Here is a 21,094-nt window from a genome sequence, read left to right as displayed (position 1 = left end):
GAACACAGAAAGGAGTGTTGGTTTGGAGGGGCTGACCCCAAGGTGCTAGAAGTATAACCCAACTTTTGTTTAAAGAAAACTCAGAGCTCTTAGGAAAACACACACTGCTATAGCCACATCTCAGACAACTGCAACTAAACTTAAGCCTCTGGATTAAAACTCTGCCGATTTTAACACTCAGGCCCTGACTCCACTGTCAAAAGAGAGAAGTTGAAATTTATTCTCACAAATGACTACTAAACAACCAGATACACTCAGGCTGCACAAGGGCACATATGGTCTTCAGTAAAAGTCTCATTTCCAGTACAGAACAGTAAAGCAATTTTTAAACAAAACCTACAGGTAAAGAGAAAATATCACATCTTAACAAAAAGGATTTATTCTGACTAAACAAAATGTACAATGTTTCCCAAATGACAGAGTGTTTTCAAGACTCTCTGAAGTCTGCAGGTCCATGGAGTAACTTGATCACTTGCAGTTTGATCGAGCTACTTTTTGCCAGACTTCTTTATTCCACCACTGGCTGCCAAAAGAAACAACACAGCTGGTTAGCTGACTGTGACAGAGCTTAGCTACAAATGCAGTTCCTCATAAAGCTGAATCCCCCCATTGAACAGGCCCAAGTCCCCACTGGTGAATTGTTTCTGCATGTGTGACCGCTCCTGTGTGGTTTTGATCTCACACACCTTACAGTAAACAGGGATTTATTTAACATTAGAAATTAAGTTTCTCCTGGAACCAAATATGCCCTACGATTCTACAATGGAACTAAATATTTCAACAGTTACTTTGTTTCTCCATTGATCATTTCTTATACAGTAGAACAGTCTGGTCAAATCAAAATCAAGGCTAAAGAAATAAAAGTATCCCTACACTAAAGCCCCCAGCTGGGACCAAAGCTCTGCAGAAGCAGGTACTGGAATTCCCTTGCAGACTACTGAAAACACTAAAGTGAAAGAACACTGGGTATTGACACAGCAGCAAGTGTGGCATTTGTTGTAAATGCTGATTTTCTCCAGTTGTGTCAGGTTTGACCAGTGGGAAGGAAAGAGAACAGCAAGGCTGCACCAAGACAGACTGCAAGGGCCGAGGGTCAGCAACAGACCCTGCATTGCAACTTGATTCCAACAGCACTGCCCTGCTAATAAGGCCCTTGGAAATAGGCTGACCCTGCCACAGCAACACAACAATCTTTACCTACTTTGGTAAGCATCAGACAAGGGCCAGGTTTTCTAGACTGACACCGAGTCTAGAAAAGGGCAGAGAAAGAACTCTGAAAAGATCTGAGCTGAAGCACCCTACACAGAATGAATTCAGGATGGTATGGACAAAAGAGAAGCTCAATGAATTCTTCTGCATCTGTCTGAAACACCAAAGACATTTCAAGTCCCACACCCAGCACACTTTCTGTACATGGATAAAACAGAGGAGTTAGATCAGTCTGAGATAAATAAATGATGTTCCAAGTCAGCGGGACTGGATAACACTTCCTTCATGAGCACCCAACAAGCTGTAATGCAAAAATGCAGATCTGCTGGCTAAGATTTAAAGCACCAATATATACACTGTGTCAGAGGACTCATGGACTGCCAGCAAAGCTCCCAGATATGGAATGGGTTCTGTGAAGAACTGGGCAACTACAGAGCAGTGAGTCTGAGCTCAGTGTCTGAGAAGATAACACAGGCTGGAACAAAGCAAATGAATGAACAGTCATGTGAAAGAGGATTCCCATAAAGAATAAATCCTTCCTCACTGACCTGCTGGGATCCTGAGGCTATCACAAAGTGTCTGAATAAAGCAAACTCAGAGGACTTCATATTTTCACACAGTACCTGACAAGATTCCATAGCAAAGGTTGTTAATGAAACTATTTTGCTACGGGATTGTTGGAAAGATCTTTCAAGACTGCGAGTTTGCTGAAAAATAGGAAGTAAAGTGTGAACTTAATGATCTTCTCAAAATGGAAAAGTGGTAACATTAATGGGAGCAGGCAGGGCGCACCCTTGAACATCTCTGATGGGACCATGGCAAACACTGGAGGAGCAGAAGGCGAGTGCAGACCCACATGGACACTCCCTGACTGTCAATGAGACAGAGACTGGGCTCCCTGCACCACCAGGGCACCTCCTGGAAACTCACTTCAAGTGTCACGTATTTTACAGCCACTCAGGCAGAGGAATTGGAGCCAGACTCCCTTCCAGCCACTTTTTTTTTCCCTGCCAAGAATCTCCTGCTCTTGAAGAAATTTATCCTCTCAGAGGACAAGCACTGGATTTGTCAAACTTGGAGGACTGTGGCAAAGCCTACATGTAATACATCTGAAAAGAAAATAAAACGACTGGTGTGCTAAAAAGAGAGTAGAAACGTCCCTCCACATACCAGTGGAATAGGTCAGCATGTCAGACACAGTGTTTTGCCTGCTGAACCTGAACTTGCATTATTCGGGGATGAAAATGCAGAGAAAAGGAAAAAAAAAAGAAGAAAAAAGGAAAAAAAGAGAAAAAAAAAGAAGATAGAAGAAAAGAAAAAAAAATAGCCTCTATTTGTTCCAGATCATCTGTACCTGCCATCAACTTACACATGTATGTTAAATAACCCAGACACACCTGCGTTTTTATGTTTGTCAAGCAAAAACATGAAATTTTTGAAGCCAGCAAGACCCTCATTCCTCCTGCCAAGGTGACACCTCACTTACCCAGGGGCCCTTTTCCAGCAGCCTTTGCTTTCATCTCCTCAAGTTTCTTTTGCTCCTCCTTCTGTTTTTGTTTGAATGCCAGATCCGTCTAAAGGAAAGAACAGCAGCATTTTTAACATCTCTTCCACAGAAAAATTCAAAAACTGAGAAGCAATGAAAAACAAATGTAATATTCCAGCAGCAACAAACACCTGACTGGACTGAGGCAGGATGGCTGAATAATGCTAAATATGCAGAACTTTGCAGAATTATCACCACGTTTTTGGTGTACCACAAACTAACACTGTATGTTTGGTCTTTCTGGAATTATTTCCCATGGCATAATCTCATTTTGGATTGATCCCTCTGACTGACAGACGTTTGCATTAACATCATTCATTAACATGCCCTCAGTGACACATGGAGCCCAGCAAATAGGCACTAACAAAAACATTTAGACTATAATCTAAATAAAGTAAGGCTGCTTTCACCTGTAAAAAAGCTTTTTTTTTTTTCAAATCCTCCCACGCATAAGTCCTTTTTGCTGGGTTTAATAAATCTGCATTAATTCCAAGAAATCTAGTGATACTGCTGGCAAATTGTACAGGCAATGCAGCTGTTGAGCCTCCTTGCTGGATGAGCCTCCAAATCCAGAAGTCACACATACTCTGTCCCTTAGATACTCATTCTTCACAGATACCAAGGCTGAAAAGGACCCAGATTTTTAACTTAGCGCTCAGGACTTTGGGGTAACTGAACTGAGGACCTTGACAAGACTGACTGAGATGGAGATTGATTGAGACTGATTGATTGAGATTCCACAGATTCTTCACCAATCCAGTCTATGGCTCATCTTCACAACTGCAAAGCTTTCCTCTTCTTTCACTTAAAGCCTCCCTTGCTGCAATGTAACCATATTACTTCCCCTACCTACCCCCCACAGAACAGAATACTCTGTTTCTCTCTCCAGGTTTTCCTGTCCCCTGTAGGCTAATGTATCTTTCCTAGTAAAACAATCCCTCACATTTATCCACTTCTGTGGGGTTTTTTTTGCAATGTGTTGCTTCCAAGTGCTCACAGTATTGCAGGGCTGAGACAAAACGAAATATTACATCCTTTGACACACAAACATTTATAACTTGGATCCTTGTAAGCACTTTATTCGTTCTACCATTTCTTTAACAATAAAGCTTATTTAAAAAGCTATGGTTTTTTTCCTTTTTCAAAGAGATACTGTATTTGCCTTTTTCCAAACAGTGGCACCTCATCCACCATGCACTATTCTCAGAAACAGCAGCTCACATCCATACTTAAATGTAAGGATTCAGAGTATCTCTAACAAGCAATTCTTAGTACTTCATTTATCCAAGCTGCACAATAATCCCAGGCTCCTGGAACCGCAGTGATTGAAGATGGAAGTCTGATGCTTTGGCAAGGGCATTCCAAGATGCTCCGGCACTGCTGCATCCACCAGCACGGTGGAACACAGGAGGGATGTCGCCATGGAATTAGAGAAACACAGAATGGTTTGGGGTGGAAGGGACCTTAAACATCATCTCGTTCCAAAGTCCTGCCACGGGCAGAGACACCTTCCACAAGCCCAGGTTACTCAAAGTTTCTCCGACCTGGCCTTGAGCACTTCCAGGGATGGGGCAGCCCCAGCTTCTCTGGGCAGCCTGTGCCAGGGATTCATCACCCTCAGAGGCAAGAGAATCTTCCTAATATCTAATCGAAACCGCCTCCCTTTCACTTTGAGCTCATTCGCCCTCGTCCTGTCACTGTCTGCTCCTGTGAATGTCCGCAGGAACCCCCCGGGCAGCCAGGCCCTCCGGCTCCCTCACGGCCTGGGCTGAGCCCCGCCGCTCCCGGGGCTCTCCCACCGCCTTACCTCGTCCAGGTCCTTCGTCTGCTTCTTCGGCTGCTTCAGCGGCTTCTTCTTGCCGCCTGCAAAGACAGAGGAGACAGACAGTGAGGGCCGGGCGGGGCCGGGCGAGCGGCCCCGGCGGCCCCGGGCGCGGCCTTACCCTCCCGGCCCGACATGGCTCCGCTCGCTCCGCCCGCTCCCGCCGCTTCCGCCGCCGCTTCCGCCGCCGCCGCTTCCGCCGCCGGGCCGGGGCAGGTACGGGGCGCGGCGGGGCCGGGCCGGGCCGGGGCCGGCCGGGAGGGGAGCGGCGCTCGGCCGGGTCGGTGGAAGGGCCCCCGGGCAGGGAAGGGCCGGCCGTGCGGAGGAGGCCGGCTGCGGGATGTGGGGGCGCGGCGGGAGCGCCGGGCTGCGTTCGGCCGCGGCGCGGGACCGCTGCGGCGGGCGGGACCCGCGGAATGGGACCCGCTCGGCACCGGCGCTGTGTGTGCGGCGGCCTCTGAGAGGGTGTTTGTCAGTGACTGCAGGCAGAGGAAATGCTTCTCGCGGGGGAAGCAAGGCACGTCATCTCAGATTAAGCTCTCACAACTTTCCTGTGTCCTCTGAGCTCAGGCTGAGATCACGTTCACCACAGTCTGTGACTGTCTGCATAGAATTTCTTCTTCAAATCTCACCTTTCTTCTTTCTCTATAGCCCGGTAGCCTGAATATTTGCTTAAACTCTTCAGGTAGTAATGCAATTAAGAGAGGGGGATTTTGTAGTCTGGAACAGACAAAATTGAGCTGATGTTTATTGTGGCCTGCAGTGTCGAATAGGTGTTCATCGCTGCTGATTATAGTAGATGTGCTGAGTGATGCTGGCAGGAGAGAGAGCTTCCTTCATTTCCATGTTCTTGTGGGTTTGATCTTCCATGTTGTTACACACGTAAAACAACTGGTAAAAATTTTATAATGCCACTTAATGTTATTATTAGTTGCTAGAACTAGTCAGCAGGGAATGAACCTGTGGTGGTCAGAATTTTTCCAGCTGGTACAATACTTTTTTGTGTAGAGGCCTTTATTAGCCAAGATTAACAAGGAAAGCTGTTTTTAGATAATTAAAAATACTATGCAGCAGTTATCAAGTGTTCTCAGTAACTCATGTTTTCATATTATGTTAGTCAAAACCTAATATAGTCATACTCAACCTGACTGAAAAGTTTTCCTGTTTCCAGCTTTTAGAGGAATGGGTCGCAGTAGAACTCTATTTTAAATCAGTAGACAATAAACCATAACTAGCAGCCTGCTTTTGCAGGGTAAGCAAGAACTTTAAGCTCATTTTAAAATGCAGCTCTGTGTGTTAGAATGCTGTGATTCACTGCCTGAGATTTTTCTATTCTTGTGGCTTGTCCTGGTTTATTATTTTGTAGGTAGTTCCATGGGAATGCTTATGTTTGGTTCAGCACTTCTGGGTTTTCCCTCTGTCCTTTGTGGTTTTGTCTTTGCATCATTCAACACTTCCTGTATCTGTGCAATGTAAGATAAAGAGAATGATCGAGCCACAATTTATTTTTATCAAAATTTTGTCCCCTTTCTGCCTTTTTTCCTTTTCTTTTGCAGAATTGTGAGTACCTAAGGCACAAACCACATCATGCAATCACTGCTCTGCTGAAGCACTAAATTCCTCTGAAGTTATTCCTGCTGTTACTGGATCTGCACATGATTGCTCTTCACGCTGTAGGTGAATTAGGAATCAAGAAGCATGAAGCATGGTGGGAGCACCTCCTAACAGAAAATCAGGAATCTTTAGCACAATTGCACTTCGTTGAAAATTGTGGAAAGTTCTCTGGGTAAGCAGTGATGTAAAAGTCGCGATGGTTTAGCCATTCTTGAATTGATTCCTTTTGGCACACATGTAGTCGAAGAGCTATGAATCAACCATACTTCAATAGCTTCTCTTTTTCTTCCTTTTATTTAGTGATTAAAATTAAGACATGGGGCCCATGAAATACACGTCAAGTGTGTCCTCAGTGTCCTGTGGTCTGCAGTATCACCATTCACTGATGAAGTGGAGTCCAAAAGTGAATTTACACGTGGTGAGGACTTACTGCCCATCAGCGCCCAAGAGGCCCGAAGCCAAGTCTGCAGTGGAAATGGCCATGGGTCTCCTTCATCGGATCACAGAGTCAGGGACTGTTTTGGGAAAAAACTCCCTCCAAAAAGTGTCTGCAACATGCAGGAATTGGTGGGACAGATACGAAGAATTTGTTGGAATCAATGAAGTTCGAGAGGCTCAGGGAAAAGTGACAGAGGTAAACATGGAGATAATGCAGAATTTTTAAAATTATGGATAGAGCTATATGAAGCATAAACATTATCTGTGAGGTTATCCAAGGAGAATTATGTCTTTTTCTGCTTTTGCTGTCTGTGTAGGTACTGTGAATATGTTCTAGGCTATGCATGTAGTAAATAGAGCTTATCCCCTGAACTGGAGTGTGGTTTATTTTGTTGTTGGTTTTTTTCCTCCCCCCACACAAAAAAAAAATTGTATAATTCAGCAATTTAGGTCTGTATGGTAATAAGTCTCTAAAACAAATGCTCTTTCTTCTCAGGCAGAAAATGTCTTTATGGTAGCTCGAGGGATAGTACGAGAGGCTCGTGAGAATGTAGAAGCCCAGCAGATTAAACTGAAGGAAATTCGGGATCGCTTAGACAGGGTCTCTCGGGATGACACCCAGTATTTAGAACTGGCAACTCTGGAGCACAGGTTGCTGCAGGTAATTTGTTGGTACTTAAGCATTGGTGAATATGTTGAAAATCTGTGTGCTTTGTTTCCTTCACTAGTGATTGATTGTCTTTGTAGATGCAGTTCAGTTCTGAAATGTGTGATCAGAGTTAATTTCTTAGGGTACTTGTTTTACTTAGTTATTATCAATGGTTTGATCCTCTGTGCAAATTTTATATGTTAGTGCTAAAGTAGGGTAGTAAATTTGGAAAATCAAACTGAAGATAATGAGCCTAGAAAATTAATTGTTGTAGTGGTAACCTGTACATGAGTAGTTAAGAAAAAGCTGCCATTCAATGCATTAATTCTCCATGGGATGAGAGAAACTCCTTTCTGGTTACTTCATGGAAATTCTCTCAGCTGCCTTCTGCTGATGTCTGGTGAAGTCAGCAGGGCAGAAACAGTGAACATTATGGGGAGTGAAAAATCTTGCTCTTTCATAGCCATTTTCTGTCATCACACGGCAGATTCTCATGTACAGGATCTTCAGCTGTGGTTCCTGATAACCTTCTCCATTTCTCAGACTTAAAATGATGTCTCATTGACTTCATGAGAAATAATAAAGAAAATCCCACATTCAAGGGAAATTTCTAAAACTACTAATAGACATTCCCAATTTCCATTCCTTCACCTGCACTGGGGTTTGGTTTGGGGTTTTTTCCTTTAGTATAGACTTCATAGCTTCATATTATATCTTCTCATCACTGTATTTCTTGCAGGAAGAGAAGAGGTACCGAGCTGCATATTTAAATGCAGAAGAATCTGAGAGAGAAAAATTCTCTCTCTTCTCTGCAGCTGTCAGGGAAAGCCATGAGAAAGAGCGCACAAGAGCTGAAAAAACGAAGAACTGGTCTATTATTGGCTCTGTACTGGGAGCCATTATTGGGGTTCTTGGTTCCACCTATGTCAATCGAGTAAGGCTGCAAGAATTGAAAGTGTTGGTGCTTGAAGCACAGAAGGGCCCGATAAATTTACAAGAAGCCATCAAAGAACAGGCCTCCAGCCATTACTTGCAGCAGAAAGATCTCAGTGATGTCATAGAAGACCTAAAAAATGTGCTGCAAACAACTGCATCACGGGGAGTGAAAGAAGGGGCTTTGTTAACTAGAGAAACCAGGAATGACTCCATAAAAATAGATTCTCTTTTAATGCCTTTAAATGAACAGCTGAACTACATTAAACAAGTCAGTTCATGTCTAGGGAGTTTACAGCAGCAGTTTAACAGTCTGCAGGAAAGCATCACCCAGGTGCTGTCCGAGCTGCAGAGTGTCAAGCTCGCCATCCACTCCCGACCTACAGAAAGAGTGATGCCAAGGCCTTCAGGGGAGGGCAAGGGCCAGGCTGCTGCTGTGAGAGATGTGATTTTGGAATTGTGTGATACCGAGCGGAGACTGGAAACGCAAATCAAGAGAAGTTCTATTTACAGCACTGCACTGACATGTGCTATGTTTGCCATTACTCTGCCTGTACTCTATATCATACTAAAAGGGAACTGATCCCTAATGAATTGCCACAACTTATTAGATTAATAAGGGTAAACTTGCACTCTAAGTACCTGGAGTACAAGTCCAAATAAAGCTGCTGTAGTGTTTCTCATTATGCCTTCTCCTGTGTATTTGCAAAACATGAAAAGCCTTAGTCCATTACTGCTGCAGGCTCCATGCCAAGTCTCTGTCACACTGTGCTTTTCCACAAGCAAAGGAAATGCCACACTTTGGTCTGTTCATTCCATTCACTGTTTCATTCACTGTTTCACTCTTACTGGCTAGTCTTGTGTGTCAAGTCAGTGTCCTAAATGCCCTGCTCAGCCCCAGATTGCAGCTGTGAGGCCAAAAAGGGCCCCCTTCAGACCCCGAGTTGTACCCCTGGTTGCTCCCAGTGCCCCACATCACCCCACAGTGGTCCCAGTTGTTCCCATCAGGGTCTGACTCACCCCAATGGGCCCCATTTTGCAGCCCCAGTGGCCCCAGTAACCCAGGACAGGCCCTGTAGTGTAATCAGGTGCATATCCTGAGTACCCTGACCCACAGATCCCTGTACCCAGCCCCGAGCCACTCCCTGCAGCCCCAGCCACCTCCCAGACCCCTTGAGCGTCCAAGGTTCAGACACATTTATTGCTGGGACTGACAGGTTTTGAGATCTGACCATGAACTGATGTCCCTCCACCCTCACTCTTCCCTCTCCCCCAGGTTTGGGCACAAGGAGTTGTCTTCTTCCAGTTGCACAGTGCCAGAACTGAGCCGAGGTGATCCCCCCCAAATCCTGCATCCCCTCAGAGCCATCACTGTTCTCCTGTCACCTCCTTCTCCCCAGGACACCATGAAGTTCTATTACATCTTCACCACCCCACACCACAGCCACTACTGAGTGACAGAACCTTGAGATGGACATCATGTAACTGATAAAATGTACAGTGATTTTCACTCTGGAGCTGGATTTGTGATTTCCTGTTCCAATTATTCCTTTGCTCTGTCATTGATCTAAATGCCTCATGTATAATTCTCTATATTTTGCTCTTCATTTCTTCATAGTTTTGCCATTTGTTCATTCACATATCATTAGGAGTTATCTTAACAAACAGCTGTATGATGAATTTAAAATATGTTCAAGCTACACGTAGTAACCTTTTCCTAGAATGATTTGTCATGAAGTATCCAAAACATTTCTGAAGTTTCAGCTCTTTCTTATTGATATCTGCATGTCCTTCAAGGCTTGCAGGCAGAGAAAGAGGAAAAGGGTTCAGATACAGAGCTGTATAAAGTATGATGGTGTTTATTCTGACAATATAAGCCAATTATGCTTTCTCTAGAGACTCCTTAACCCGTCATTCCTAAGGTATTTTGTGGTTTTAGTAATCATCTATGGAGCAATCACTTTCTTATCCTTGCTAGTATCTCATTGGAACTTTCTCCAGGTTTGTTGTATTGGGGTTTTTTCCTAATTTTGTCCTGCCTAGAAATTGAAATGCTACTCTACAGCAGGTGTTTTAAAGCCAGTACATCAGCAGTAATAGACACAAACTACTCCAAAATAATATTTGGAAAGAAGTGAAAGGTCCAGCTGCCGGTTTTCCCTGGAAGGATGAAAATTGGCTGACTGAGGCAAAACACTTGCCTGAACAGCTAAACATCAGTATCTGTGTGTGGCCACACAAGGTTTCTGGTATGGCTCAGATAAGAAACAGTTTTCTCCCTGTGATGGCAGCAGATAGGCAAATCCAGAGTGGAACTCTTGCTTCACAAGCACTTCTGAGGGACCTTTGCAGACAAAGAGCAGAGTGCTCACTTCATGCTGTAATGATTTTGTGTAAGCAGCTTGCCTGGCACACACTGCTGTGGTGGGACTTCCTCCTGTTTTAAGAGAGTTTGAGGTTTTGATTATAAGCTCCTAAGACTGCAAGATCTTTGGGACAGGGATGTATGTGGCACGAACTTCATTTAGTATCACTGAGTGCTAATGACAATAAAGAAACAGTGTTAGGAATGATCTTTGGTGATTCACTACCTGTATGAGAGATGAAAGTGTAAAAGGTGGTTTTGGGAAGTGCCACTGCTGATTTATACATTGATTATTTGGAGTGTGAAGTGAGCAACAAACATTCATCAGGGAAGCAGTTTGATCTGCTGGCTTTGGAACTGGGATAAAATTCCCATACACTTAGCTGTATCAAGAAGTGTTCATACAGATCAACAGAATTTTTCAAATCTATAATATTTCATTTTATGATTTCACAAGGGTTTTTACAGGTTATATTTCTTGCAGGAACTTAATGAAAATCAGACAAATGGGTAGTTAAAGGGGAAGGACTAGTACAATGGTTCTATTTGTAATTTGCCACACTAGTCACTGAGAATTTTGTTCTGGTTTGGGTTTTTTTTTCAGTTTAATTACATAAAGTTGGCCTCCCTTAGTATAACTGGCTGAATTTGTTATTTGACATCACTAAACATTGGATTATATATATCAGAATGATTTTTAAACGCTGAAGGTTAGGCAGTTAAACTTGAAAGTCAGTGCAGCACTCACTGAATGGTACTCGGTGGCATCAAAACAAGCAGAGGTCTGAGCCTAAACTTGTATACAACAAATGAGAAAACAAAATCAAGGGCTGTTTATTTCTCTAAAGAGATCTGATTTTTACCTATTTAAAGAGAGTATTATGACAGTCTGTAGTTTTAACTCTATGTAGAGTTACAGGAAGTCACTCAAGGACTGTATGAACAGTCAATGAACAGTAGCAAACAAATCTGTGATAAATGATGGTTTGAATAACACCCAAAATTTGAGAAGAGCTGGAAGGTGTATGTATCAAGATGAAAATAACTGGATCTTGTCCTTCATAGGGAGTTTCAAAGATTCAGGAACAGATCCTGTGTGCCGCTGGCAGAGCTCTGGGTTACAAGTAATTACCATGGCTCGCTTAGTTCTGCTCTTCCTTGCTAAATCCTCCTATGTGAAGTGACAGCAGAATAATTTCAATTAGGAAAAACCCCTTGTAATTAACTGTGACTATATAATAATTAGGAGAGAAGATTTGTGTATTCCCTCAATCCTGGATTAATCATCGCTCCATTGTGGCAATGATCTCAGTGTGCAGCCTGGCACTGCACTGTATGTGCACCCCAAAGCCTGAAGGTGTGGCTGCAGCAGGGGCAGCTGTACCTGAGCTGGCTGAAGGCAATACTCAGGAAGATGCTATAACATGGACTATATGTATAATCTGTTTAGTACTTTGTGCTAAACCTTTGTCATGGTAACACGGGCAGCAAATACACGAGTTTGAACAAAACCAGCACAGCCGTGCAGGGGGTGTTTACCTGGGCACTCACCTCAGCTCAGGAACATTTGCAGCAGTGATTTACACAAGCACATGACATCTCAGTGCATGTTTCCTGATGATTCAGCCAGGACTAAGTGAGTACTTTGTTGCCTGAGCTCTTCAGGTCTATTCTAGTAAAATAAAAAACAAAACAAATCCCAACTCCCCCCCCTCAAAAAAAAAAAAAAGTGCATTCTGTTGTTCTGTTGCATACCTTTGGGTTATTAAAAAGGTTTATAATAGATAGATGAGTTTTACTTTTGGAATGAGGTCTCTCGGCAGATCCTTTCTTCAACAATTTCTGCTTGCTATGGCCTTTTGAGACTTGAATTCTTACTCTGTGAGCAAAGACCTCCCTAGGCAGGATGGTTCAGCCAGCCCTGTGCCCCAAATGCTCATCCAAGGGGGATGGTGGTTGCAAAATCATGTACAAGACTGGTGAGGCAAGGGACTGACCTGGGTACTGTGTATAGGTCAGAGGAAGCCAGTGCTCATTCAGATTAGTTCCTCTGTCTGGCAAGACACAGAAGCTGAGCTAGAGAGAACCTGGTAAGAGCAACAGGAAACCCTTTGATAGATGTTAACTATAGAAAAATGGGTGGCAGTGGCCTGAGCTTGGCCCATGCTAAGCTATTTTGAGTTCTTACTGCTCCTTGAGAAACCACCAGTAACTCAAAAGCAAACAGCTTGTGGCTATGGAAATAACTTTGAATGAGGTCACTGCAGACTTCTAACAGTAGGTGCATTCTGAAGAGAAAAGTTGCCCTTCCTTCCACCCAGGAGAGAACTAGAAAATGTTGCTTAAGAAGACAGGACAAAAGCAGTTAGGTGTAGAGTCACAATCAGGACATATATTTATTTATTAATACTTGAGTTTTGAATGTTTCGACATTCTAGGATCCTGGTTGCAAGTTGCAGGTGCTCCTGTTGATTTCTTTGTATCTGTTTGTTTGGAAAAGACAGTTCCTTTCACAAGATACCTTCTAAACACAAGTACTTCCCTCTTTGTGGAGCATAGGAGTGGTAGAGGTGTCCTGTTTACCTCAGAAACAGCTTTGAGATTTGTTGTAGGAATGAGGTTCATGAGCTAGGAAAAGGCAGACAATGCTGGATTTGTCCATAATATATTTAGAACTGTATTTTATTGCCAGATTTTTGCTAGCAAGTTACATTCATGACCTCACTCGTAAAGCATAGAGAAGTGAGATTTCTGGTGTTTGGCATTTGGATAATCTGAGAAGGTCTGTGCTTAAACACAGCAGCAGAGCTCCAAGATAAAGGGATTGCCACCAGCATCCCAAGCTTGTTTTGCTGTGTTCTGCAGGGAGAAAAGCAAACCTATGCAAATAGGTGTGGGCTCAGAGTCTCTTGCTCCATCCCTGCAGGTTCTGGGGTATTGGCTATTTTTTGTACTCAAAATCAGATCTTTAAACATCAACAGACTGCTGCCATCAGATATGTAGGTGCCCAAATGGCCAGAACAAAGACCTTAATGCTGTTTCCTAATGTTCTGACAACTGAAAGCTTGAAAGGAATGGAGCCAGATATGAAGTAGGGTAGATGTAGTTAACCTTCTGTTGGTCCCTGAATTACTGCTCTAAATACACTTTATTCCCAGAAGCTATAGACAGTATTCACATATCCCTTGTGACTTTCTTGAAGTGTCTCATCCAGGGCTTGGAGGGAGAAAGAGTAAGAAGGAAATCAAAAGGAGCATAAGCAGCTGCTAGCCTTGTGATTATCATAATAGTTACGTAAGAAACTTAGCTAACCTGCTTAGAACCAGACATTACCAAGGGTCTTTACAGAAAAGGATCCTTTAGGGATTTAAATATACTAAAAACAACACAATAAAAAAAAAACCTTCTGAACTAATGGAAATCAAAAATTGTTTTCATTTGTTCCTCAAGATGTTTGGGTTTTGTGTGACACCATTTTCAGCTGTATAATGTTTGAGAATTAGCTTTTTCTCTAGGGTTTGATTGGTTTGTTCATGTTTTTTTAAGAACTGCAAAATTTTTGTGCAGACTGATAAAAACTCTTCCCAAAAGAGGGAATGGTTAATCCCACACGGGTTTTATAATACCCTTGTCACTCAGAAGGGCTGTAGGAGGGGTGGGAGGGGGGCACTGTAGCATCTCTAAAGAGCATAGAAGCTCTTGCTCTGCTCCCAAGGCAAGCCCTGCATGCAGTTCCCAGAAGCAACCCTGCCACGGAGTAGAAGGAAAAGCTTCTTCTTTCAAATGTGCTCTCATAGAGTTTTTCCTGCTCTCTAAGTGAAGCTTGCAGATATTTTTTACCAGACGGAAGGGGCTGCAGGTTGGGACTGGCTCTGGGGGAAAGGCACAAAGGGGATTAGTGTTTTAAGTCAGAAATGGGTTGGAGCAAAGAAAAGTCAGGATTTTTTTTTTTTTTTTAATGCTCTTAGTCACCAAAACTGGATTTTGGCGGATGCAATTTGAGTGCAGTTAAAATGTCTCTGATTAGTGAGATGATAATTCAGTGAGCTCTAAGCTAAAGAGCGATTCAGTGGGTGGGGTGTGGTAATAAGATGGCTTTTTCTGCACTGGGAGAAGAACAAGTAAGGGATCATCTCCTCGTGGGAGTCCTCATGGGCTCTGCATACAGCAGGCTGCAAGGACTCTTCAGCATAGTGAAGGGCCAAGGAGCAAAGGTCCAGAGAAGCAGCCAGCAGTTGCCTCTGAAATAATCCTTCTTTGGGAGATCGTGGTCACGCTGCCAGATCCTGGGGACTGTTCACCATCTCTAAACTTTCAAACGTATTTTTTTCCTTCATAAAATTTGGGGGCTGGGCGTATGAGAGACTGATGCATTGTAACAAAGACAGTAGATGTTTAATGACACTTCTGGACATGGGATTTGTACCAACTATGTCCCTCTGAAATGTCAGAAATGCACGTGGGAGGAAAGCCCGACTGAGACTTTCAGAGCAGCATTATGTCTTCAGTGGAGATCTGTAGCTTCATCTGTAGCCAAGAAGGATAAGTGATGGGCACCCCAGCATAAGGCAAATTCTGTACTGTGCACAACCCAGGCCAGTGCACTCTTCCTCAGTTTGCTTTTACCTACAGCTCCTGAATCACTCCTTCACATCCTCAGAGATGTTTTCTTTCCTCCACACAGAATTTGTGGCTGGGTGCTCAAGGCATAACTCCATCTTTTGTCTGGGATTGCCAAACATCTGGCAGTCAGCTCAGCAGGCAAATGACCTGACAGTCAATCACTGCATGTATAGCAAGTCAGTTGTTAGACTAACTGTATATTCACTGATCAACAACACAACAGAGCACAGCACATCTGGGAAACACAGAAGTTACAGTGTGAGCGAGAAAAATGGGAGCATTAATTCTGTCCCTCTGTAGAGCTGTTACTGACAGAACTTACCCCTAATTCAGGGAGAGGATTTTATACAGTCAGTTCTAAGTGGCAAGAAATGCCTTTGTCTCTTACACAGGGCACCAGCCTCTGCGCTGCCCTTAACTGGAGCTTCCAGCTTCACAGGAATAAAAATACCAGTTTATACTACACATATCACTTCAGGTACTTCTGCTTTATGGAGCTTTTGTCTCCACTGACTTTTCAGCTAGAATGGTATGTACTTCGCTGTTTTGCAGCTAGAGATAACTATGCTTTTGTCACATTCTTCAATGTCGCTAATGTGCTGGTTCCCACATACGCTGCAAACTGGAGCTGGGCTGTGCCTGAGCTTCCCGATGCTGTGTGCGCATAGGGGCACACACTGGGTTTGCTGTCGGGTTTTGCTGTCGGGTTTGCTGTCGGGTTTTGCTGTCGGGTTTTGCTGTCGGGTTTTGCTGTCGGGTTTTGCTACCTGTGCCCTGTGCCCGCTGCAGTTTCCCAGTCACTCGCACCTCTCGGCTGAGCCGAGCACAAAGGCTTGTCGAGCCTAACTGCAGTCACATAGCTACAAACACAGAGAGAAGAGAAACGCTGCGAATTCTTCCAAAACGCCCAGCTTGAAGCCCAGCTCTCATCAGCGGCGCGGCGGACCCCTCTGGCGCAGCGCTGTGCACTCGGACGGGCCGGCAGCCGCCGCTCGTTTTGGCGGCAACGTCCGGAACTCTGGCCTTGGGCGGGCCGTGCTCGGTACAGGCAGGGCTCGCTGTGCTCGGTACAGGCAGGGCTCGCCGTGCCCAGCGACAGAAGCGCCGCGTCCCCGCCGGGCTCGGGATGGGGACCCCGGCACGGCCCGGGGCGCGGAGGGGCCGCCGGCCACGCCCCCCCCGCGCCAGCCAATGGGGTCTCGGCGCCGGCCGCGTGCAGGGGGGGGCAGCCGGATCCTGCGGGGCGGGGTCGCCTCGGGGGCGGGGTCTCGGGGGAGCGGACGGCTGCTATTGGAGGAGCGCGGCGGGGGGCGGGGCGGCCGGCGGGAGCGGGGCGGGGCGGGCGCTCCGCGGCTCGGTGCGGGCAGCGCTCGGCGGCGGCGGGAGCGCAGCGGGGCGGCCGCCGCGGCAGGTGAGGGGCGGCGGGCACCGCGGCCGCGGGGAGGGGGATGCGGGCCGCTGCCCGCCGCGCCCGGCCCGGGGCCGGGGAAGCGCTGCCGGGGGTCAGCGGCTGGCGGCAGGTGCCGCCCGGGGGCCGCGCTTTGTCTCCGCGTGGGGGGATGGGCGCGGCCCCTCCGGAGCGGCGGCGCCTCCCGGGCGGGGCGAGGGGGCTCCGGTGGGCTGGGAAAGCCCCCGCTCCGAGCCGCTCCCGCGGCTGGCTCTGCGGGGAGGAGGGCGGGGGTCCCGCGGCTCCGCGCCCCGGAGGAGCAGCAGGAGCGGGCGGCGGGGCTGGCGAGCCCGTCCGCCGGCGGCAGCGCTGCCGGGACCGGCCGAGCCCCCGCGACCGGGCAGGGCTCGGTGGGAGGCGGCAGCGGGCTGAGGGTCGGGCAGCCCGTGCGGCCGCGCTGCAAGAGCTGCCCGGCCCGCGCCCCGCGCCTCGCAGCGCACCGAATGGGTAATTCCCGGTGGTCTGGAGACCTCGCTTTCCACCTCGAACACATCCCTTTTGAAAGAGTTTGCAGCAAGTGTTTGGGCCCCTCTGCAGGTGTGGTTTGTGTTCCAAGAGTTGCAATTTGAAATCTTTCTTTTCTTAAATCTAAACTTTCTGTGGCTGCTGTTTTGTGTCAGGGCAGCAGTCTGGAACAGGAGTAGTCCTGGGAGAGTATCTGTGAAGTGCTGCTGTAGTTACAAAGGAGAAGGGGCTACAATCCTGAGTGTTGTAAAACAGTGGGGTCAGTATTTTACTTAAACAAGTGCTCCATTCTATGTAAGGCTGAATGTGATCTGCTCATTTGTGACCTCACTTTTTGAACAGGGATCACAGAAGTGTTCTGCCTTGTGTATGAAATGCAAAAATCAATGACTTATATTAATGATGTGTCTGTGTGACGTCAGGGGGCTAAGCCATTGCTGGAAGCATTCACCCTGATTCAGGGGGAAGCTGATGCACTGAGCTGTTTTGCTACGTGGTTTTGCATTGTAATGGAGAAATTGGTGTTTCCCCGTCTATAAATGGGGCATGGAAATTCACAGCTTTTAACAGGGTCACTTTGAGAGGCCAGCAACCCCTAGCAGAATCACAGGAGAAGAAAGCAAATAAGTTATGGATGGAGAAGAATCTGGCAAGGAAGGTGACTCATAGGCAGTCTGGTGCTGAGCAGACTGTTTCTGTGCACATCCACACCTGTGTGCAGCTGGACTGGAATCTGTAAGCCAGGGTCTTGCCCTGAACTGAGATTTGGCCAGAAAGCATTTACTATAGCTTGGTCATATATGGAATTTTCTCTTTAAATTTCTTCCACCATGTGAAAAGAGTTAAGTTAGTAATACGATTAACAATATTTAATAAGATTAAAATCACCAGCATAACTCTTGAGAAAGGTGGGTGCAGACTGTCAGCAGCTGACACTTCTAATCTCTGCTTTCTCCCATGTGAGTGTTGTAAAGAGTTCAGGCTCCAAGACTCTGCTTGCTTTTCAGAACAGAAAAATTCTGCCCTCGCCTGCTGACAGCTCAGGTATTGCCTTACCTTTCATGTCCACCAACAGCATCATATTCCCGGCGGGGCCACGGGATGTTCCCATATAAGGGCAGAGGGAATCGCTGCCAGAGGGCTGTAAGGAGTGTGCAGAGCCGTTCCCTTCAGTGCCAGTCTTTGTGTGGAGCGGGGCTGTTGCTGGAGTGTTGCTGCTGCTGGCACGCTTGGGCTTTCCTGGCAATGCCAGCAGAGCCTGCAAGGACTAAACGAGTCTGAAAAGTATCTGTTGGCTGCCGAAGGTGGCCCCGTTAGCCTGGAGAGAGGCTGCCTGCCAAATTAAGCAGTGCCAGTTGTATGTTGGGTGTGCTCTGAAGGAAAAAGCACCCACCCAGGTTGCTTGTGTGGGGTGTGTGCTATCCAGCACGGCTCAACAGAAGACAAAAGTAATTGCACTTTGTCTTGCACTGTTGCTGTTTGCTTTTTGGACTGGTCCTTTAGCAGCAGTGATGGGTACAGGGAAGCATGGTATCTCTTTCAGCATAAGTTTCAGTGTCAGCTGGAGAGGGAGAACAACAGACGAGAACAAGTTCAGAAGAAGATGAAGCAGCCACTCCCCAGAAATGCTTGAGATTTTTTTCTGGTAAAAGCTTTACTGCTGAATTGGGTAGATTGACATTATTTCTCTTCTGTCATCTTCTTCTCTCAGTCCTTCCTGCTGCCTGTCAAAGCAAACTCACAAGGACTTCAATTTCTTCTCCTCACTGACAGCCTCTCCATCTGTTCTATTTTTGTTTGTAGCTGTTGTTTTTTTTTCTTGTGAAACTTCAAATTGTTTGTTGTAGCCAAGTTCTGAGCTGAACCCTCCCAATCTTGCATAAGGGCATCTTGGAGGAACATGGTGGGGCTTTGATCCATCCTGGCTTGCAGGCTGTGCAGGGTGGTAGCAGTCAGAGGAGGCATGAGCCTGCCTGCTTCCTTGTAAGAATTAGCCCTCTAGATACAAGCTAGTTTCAGGAAGCAGGGGTTGGCCTGGTGCCCTTTTTGCTCACCTGGATCTCCAGTGAAATGTCTTTGTGCTCTGTGTGCTGGGATCTGGTGCATTCTACTGACCCTCCTTTGCATTCCCTATAATCTGTTTAAGCCCTGGATTTGATTTGCATTTATTTGTGGTTCTTGTGAGTATCTGATTGCAGGATTACTGTATCTGAAAGGATTCATCTTCTGCTGTTCATGAAAACCACAGGAGGGCTGCTTTTGCCTTTATGGGAATGTGCCAGCTGGTCTTTCATTGTGCTGGTATCATTTTCCCTGTCCTATTACTGCAGGCATCTTGGTTGTGATGCTGTCTTTAGTGAAGATTCATATTGATCATTATTTGGGCTTTGTCTGGTTTTGTCTCAGTGCCGGATGACAATTCCTATAAATTCTTGTCTGTGTTTTTCAGCGACTGAGGCAGTAGGAGCATGTGCACAGTCTTGTGACGTGACACTGCTGTTCCGGAAGGCAGAGTAGATGCTTAATTTAATTGGGAAACAGTAAACTCATGTGTTGCACAGTCTTTACTCCAGCACAGTGGTGAAAGCCAAAGGACTTTACCCAGTGGCACACTGAGTGTAGGAGACTCCCTAAAAACAGCACAAAGGGGGTTTTGCTACCTGCACATTTCTCTGGAACCATGAAGAATCAGCCTGTGTGCTGTGGTTTGCCACAGTGATAACTGAGATGCTCCCCTGCTTAATAAACTGGCTGGGGTTTTAGTTGCTGGAGCTCAGACTTGCTAAGCTGCAAAGGTGCAAAAACATGAAGGAGGATGTTCCAACCTGTACCAACATGCAGCCCTGACTAATGGGAGAACCACAGAGCTTTGGTGTGAGCTCTTAAAGGCTCTGCCTCTTCTCCCCAGCTGCTTAAGTAATAAATGCGGAGGACTTGTTTTTACTGCTAATAATTTTTTTTCAGCCAAGTAGTAACTAAGACATCTGAGCTATTCTGAGGTTCCAGGAAACAATTAACAATTTAGGTCTTCTTTTCATTAACTAGAAGTAAGTGCTGCCTCCTAATGTTCATGAGGGAAAGAAAAAAGAAGAAACAAATGGTTTTATTTTAGGTCGATTTTTGTTGTTGGTTGTTTTGTTTTGGATATTTTGTTTTGGGTTTTTTTGAGTTTTTGCATTGTTTGTTTTGTTTTGTTGTGTTTAGCTTTGTTATTGAATCCATTTTTAAATAGTTTCTAGTATCCTGAATTTAATTTTAGACCTTCACTTTCGAGTCCTGCCTGCCAGTCTCAAGAAAGAAAAAGAAGGGGAAAAGAAGTAGAAAAGAACTTTGTGGTAGCAGGATCTGATTTTAGATGTTGATCAAATGTGAAATGAAATCTTCAAATGAAACAGATCCTAAGGAAATTTACAGATGCCAGACTTTAATTGAATGTGAACTTTAGTGATTTGCCTGCAGTATAAAAACTGCAAGTACTGTTAGGATCACTTCTTCAGTGCCTGGTACACATGTGAGATTTTGCTTTGCTTTTGGCTCTGAAGTTCAACTGTGGAACAGCCTGGAACTGTTGAGTTTCTCCACCTTCTGCTCTGCAAAAATCTCAACATTTTTGCAACTTCATTGCTACTCCCTTTCAGAAAATGATAATTCATTTCCCTTCTGGAAGTATCTGAACGCTGTAATTTTATCTTGCTGCTTGTATCTATTCCTGGTCTATCTCCTGTGGGAAGTCTTTTGTCCCTGTGTCACAGGCTGTAAGGGGATTGATCTTTGCTTCTGGTGGTGGTTTAGCTAGGCTGGTTCTGTACTGGGGACTGGAGTTTAGGAATTGTGTCACCACTTGCTCCAGATACCCACACAGAATCTGTGGTGAGCCATTGGCAAACACAGCTGTAAAGTATTGACTAAATGGTTTGCTGTTGCTTTGTATCTGCAGGTGCAGACAATTTCAAGTCATCACCATTCTCCCTCTCGTTGCACT

The 21,094-nt window shown here is 45.6% G+C and overlaps 2 protein-coding genes and 1 long non-coding RNA gene across 4 annotated transcripts in view; 2 read left to right on the top strand and 1 right to left on the bottom strand.

Annotated features, from left to right (window-relative positions):
* Positions 1-356: 356 nt before the first annotated feature.
* LOC134558073 (uncharacterized) lies at positions 357-4,802 on the bottom strand. Its single transcript, XR_010082276.1, has 4 exons — positions 4,699-4,802; positions 4,563-4,618; positions 2,696-2,783; positions 357-523 (listed from the first exon to the last, which is right to left on the bottom strand). It is a non-coding gene; the product is annotated as an uncharacterized LOC134558073 (long non-coding RNA).
* On the top strand, positions 4,672-8,897 carry CCDC51 (coiled-coil domain containing 51). 2 transcript variants are annotated; one of them, XM_063411541.1, is made up of 5 exons: positions 4,672-4,793; positions 6,134-6,363; positions 6,492-6,825; positions 7,126-7,290; positions 8,018-8,897. In XM_063411541.1, the coding sequence occupies exons 3-5, from the start codon at positions 6,508-6,510 to the stop codon at positions 8,792-8,794; spliced, it is 1,260 nt and encodes a 419-aa protein (XP_063267611.1). In that variant the 5' UTR covers positions 4,672-4,793; positions 6,134-6,363; positions 6,492-6,507; the 3' UTR covers positions 8,795-8,897. The 2 variants fall into 2 exon arrangements, with proteins under 2 accessions (XP_063267611.1, XP_063267610.1); XM_063411540.1 differs by having other exon boundaries at positions 4,783-4,857.
* Positions 8,898-16,523: 7,626 nt separating this feature from the next.
* Positions 16,524-21,094, top strand: part of PLXNB1 (plexin B1) — a 77,613-nt gene continuing 73,042 nt past the window's right edge. Inside the window, exon 1 of the mRNA XM_063411718.1 lies at positions 16,524-16,611. The gene's annotated coding sequence lies outside the window, so the exon portion shown is untranslated. The remainder of the gene's footprint in view (positions 16,612-21,094) is intronic.

The sequence above is a fragment of the Prinia subflava genome, chromosome 14 (genome assembly GCF_021018805.1).
Source record: "Prinia subflava isolate CZ2003 ecotype Zambia chromosome 14, Cam_Psub_1.2, whole genome shotgun sequence".
In the NCBI taxonomy this organism is placed as follows: Eukaryota; Metazoa; Chordata; class Aves; order Passeriformes; family Cisticolidae; genus Prinia; species Prinia subflava.
Note: the sequence above shows the minus strand (reverse complement) of the source record. Positions and strands in the feature narration are given on the sequence as shown.

Bases quoted from the DNA above. Each gene is read 5' to 3' on its own strand.
- CCDC51 (XM_063411541.1), top strand. From the start codon at position 6,508: ATGGGGCCCATGAAATACACGTCAAGTGTGTCCTCAGTGTCCTGTGGT. The intron at 6,826-7,125 runs GTAAACATGGAG...CTTTCTTCTCAG, and splicing joins CTCAGGGAAAAGTGACAGAG to GCAGAAAATGTCTTTATGGT. The intron at 7,291-8,017 runs GTAATTTGTTGG...TATTTCTTGCAG, and splicing joins TGGAGCACAGGTTGCTGCAG to GAAGAGAAGAGGTACCGAGC.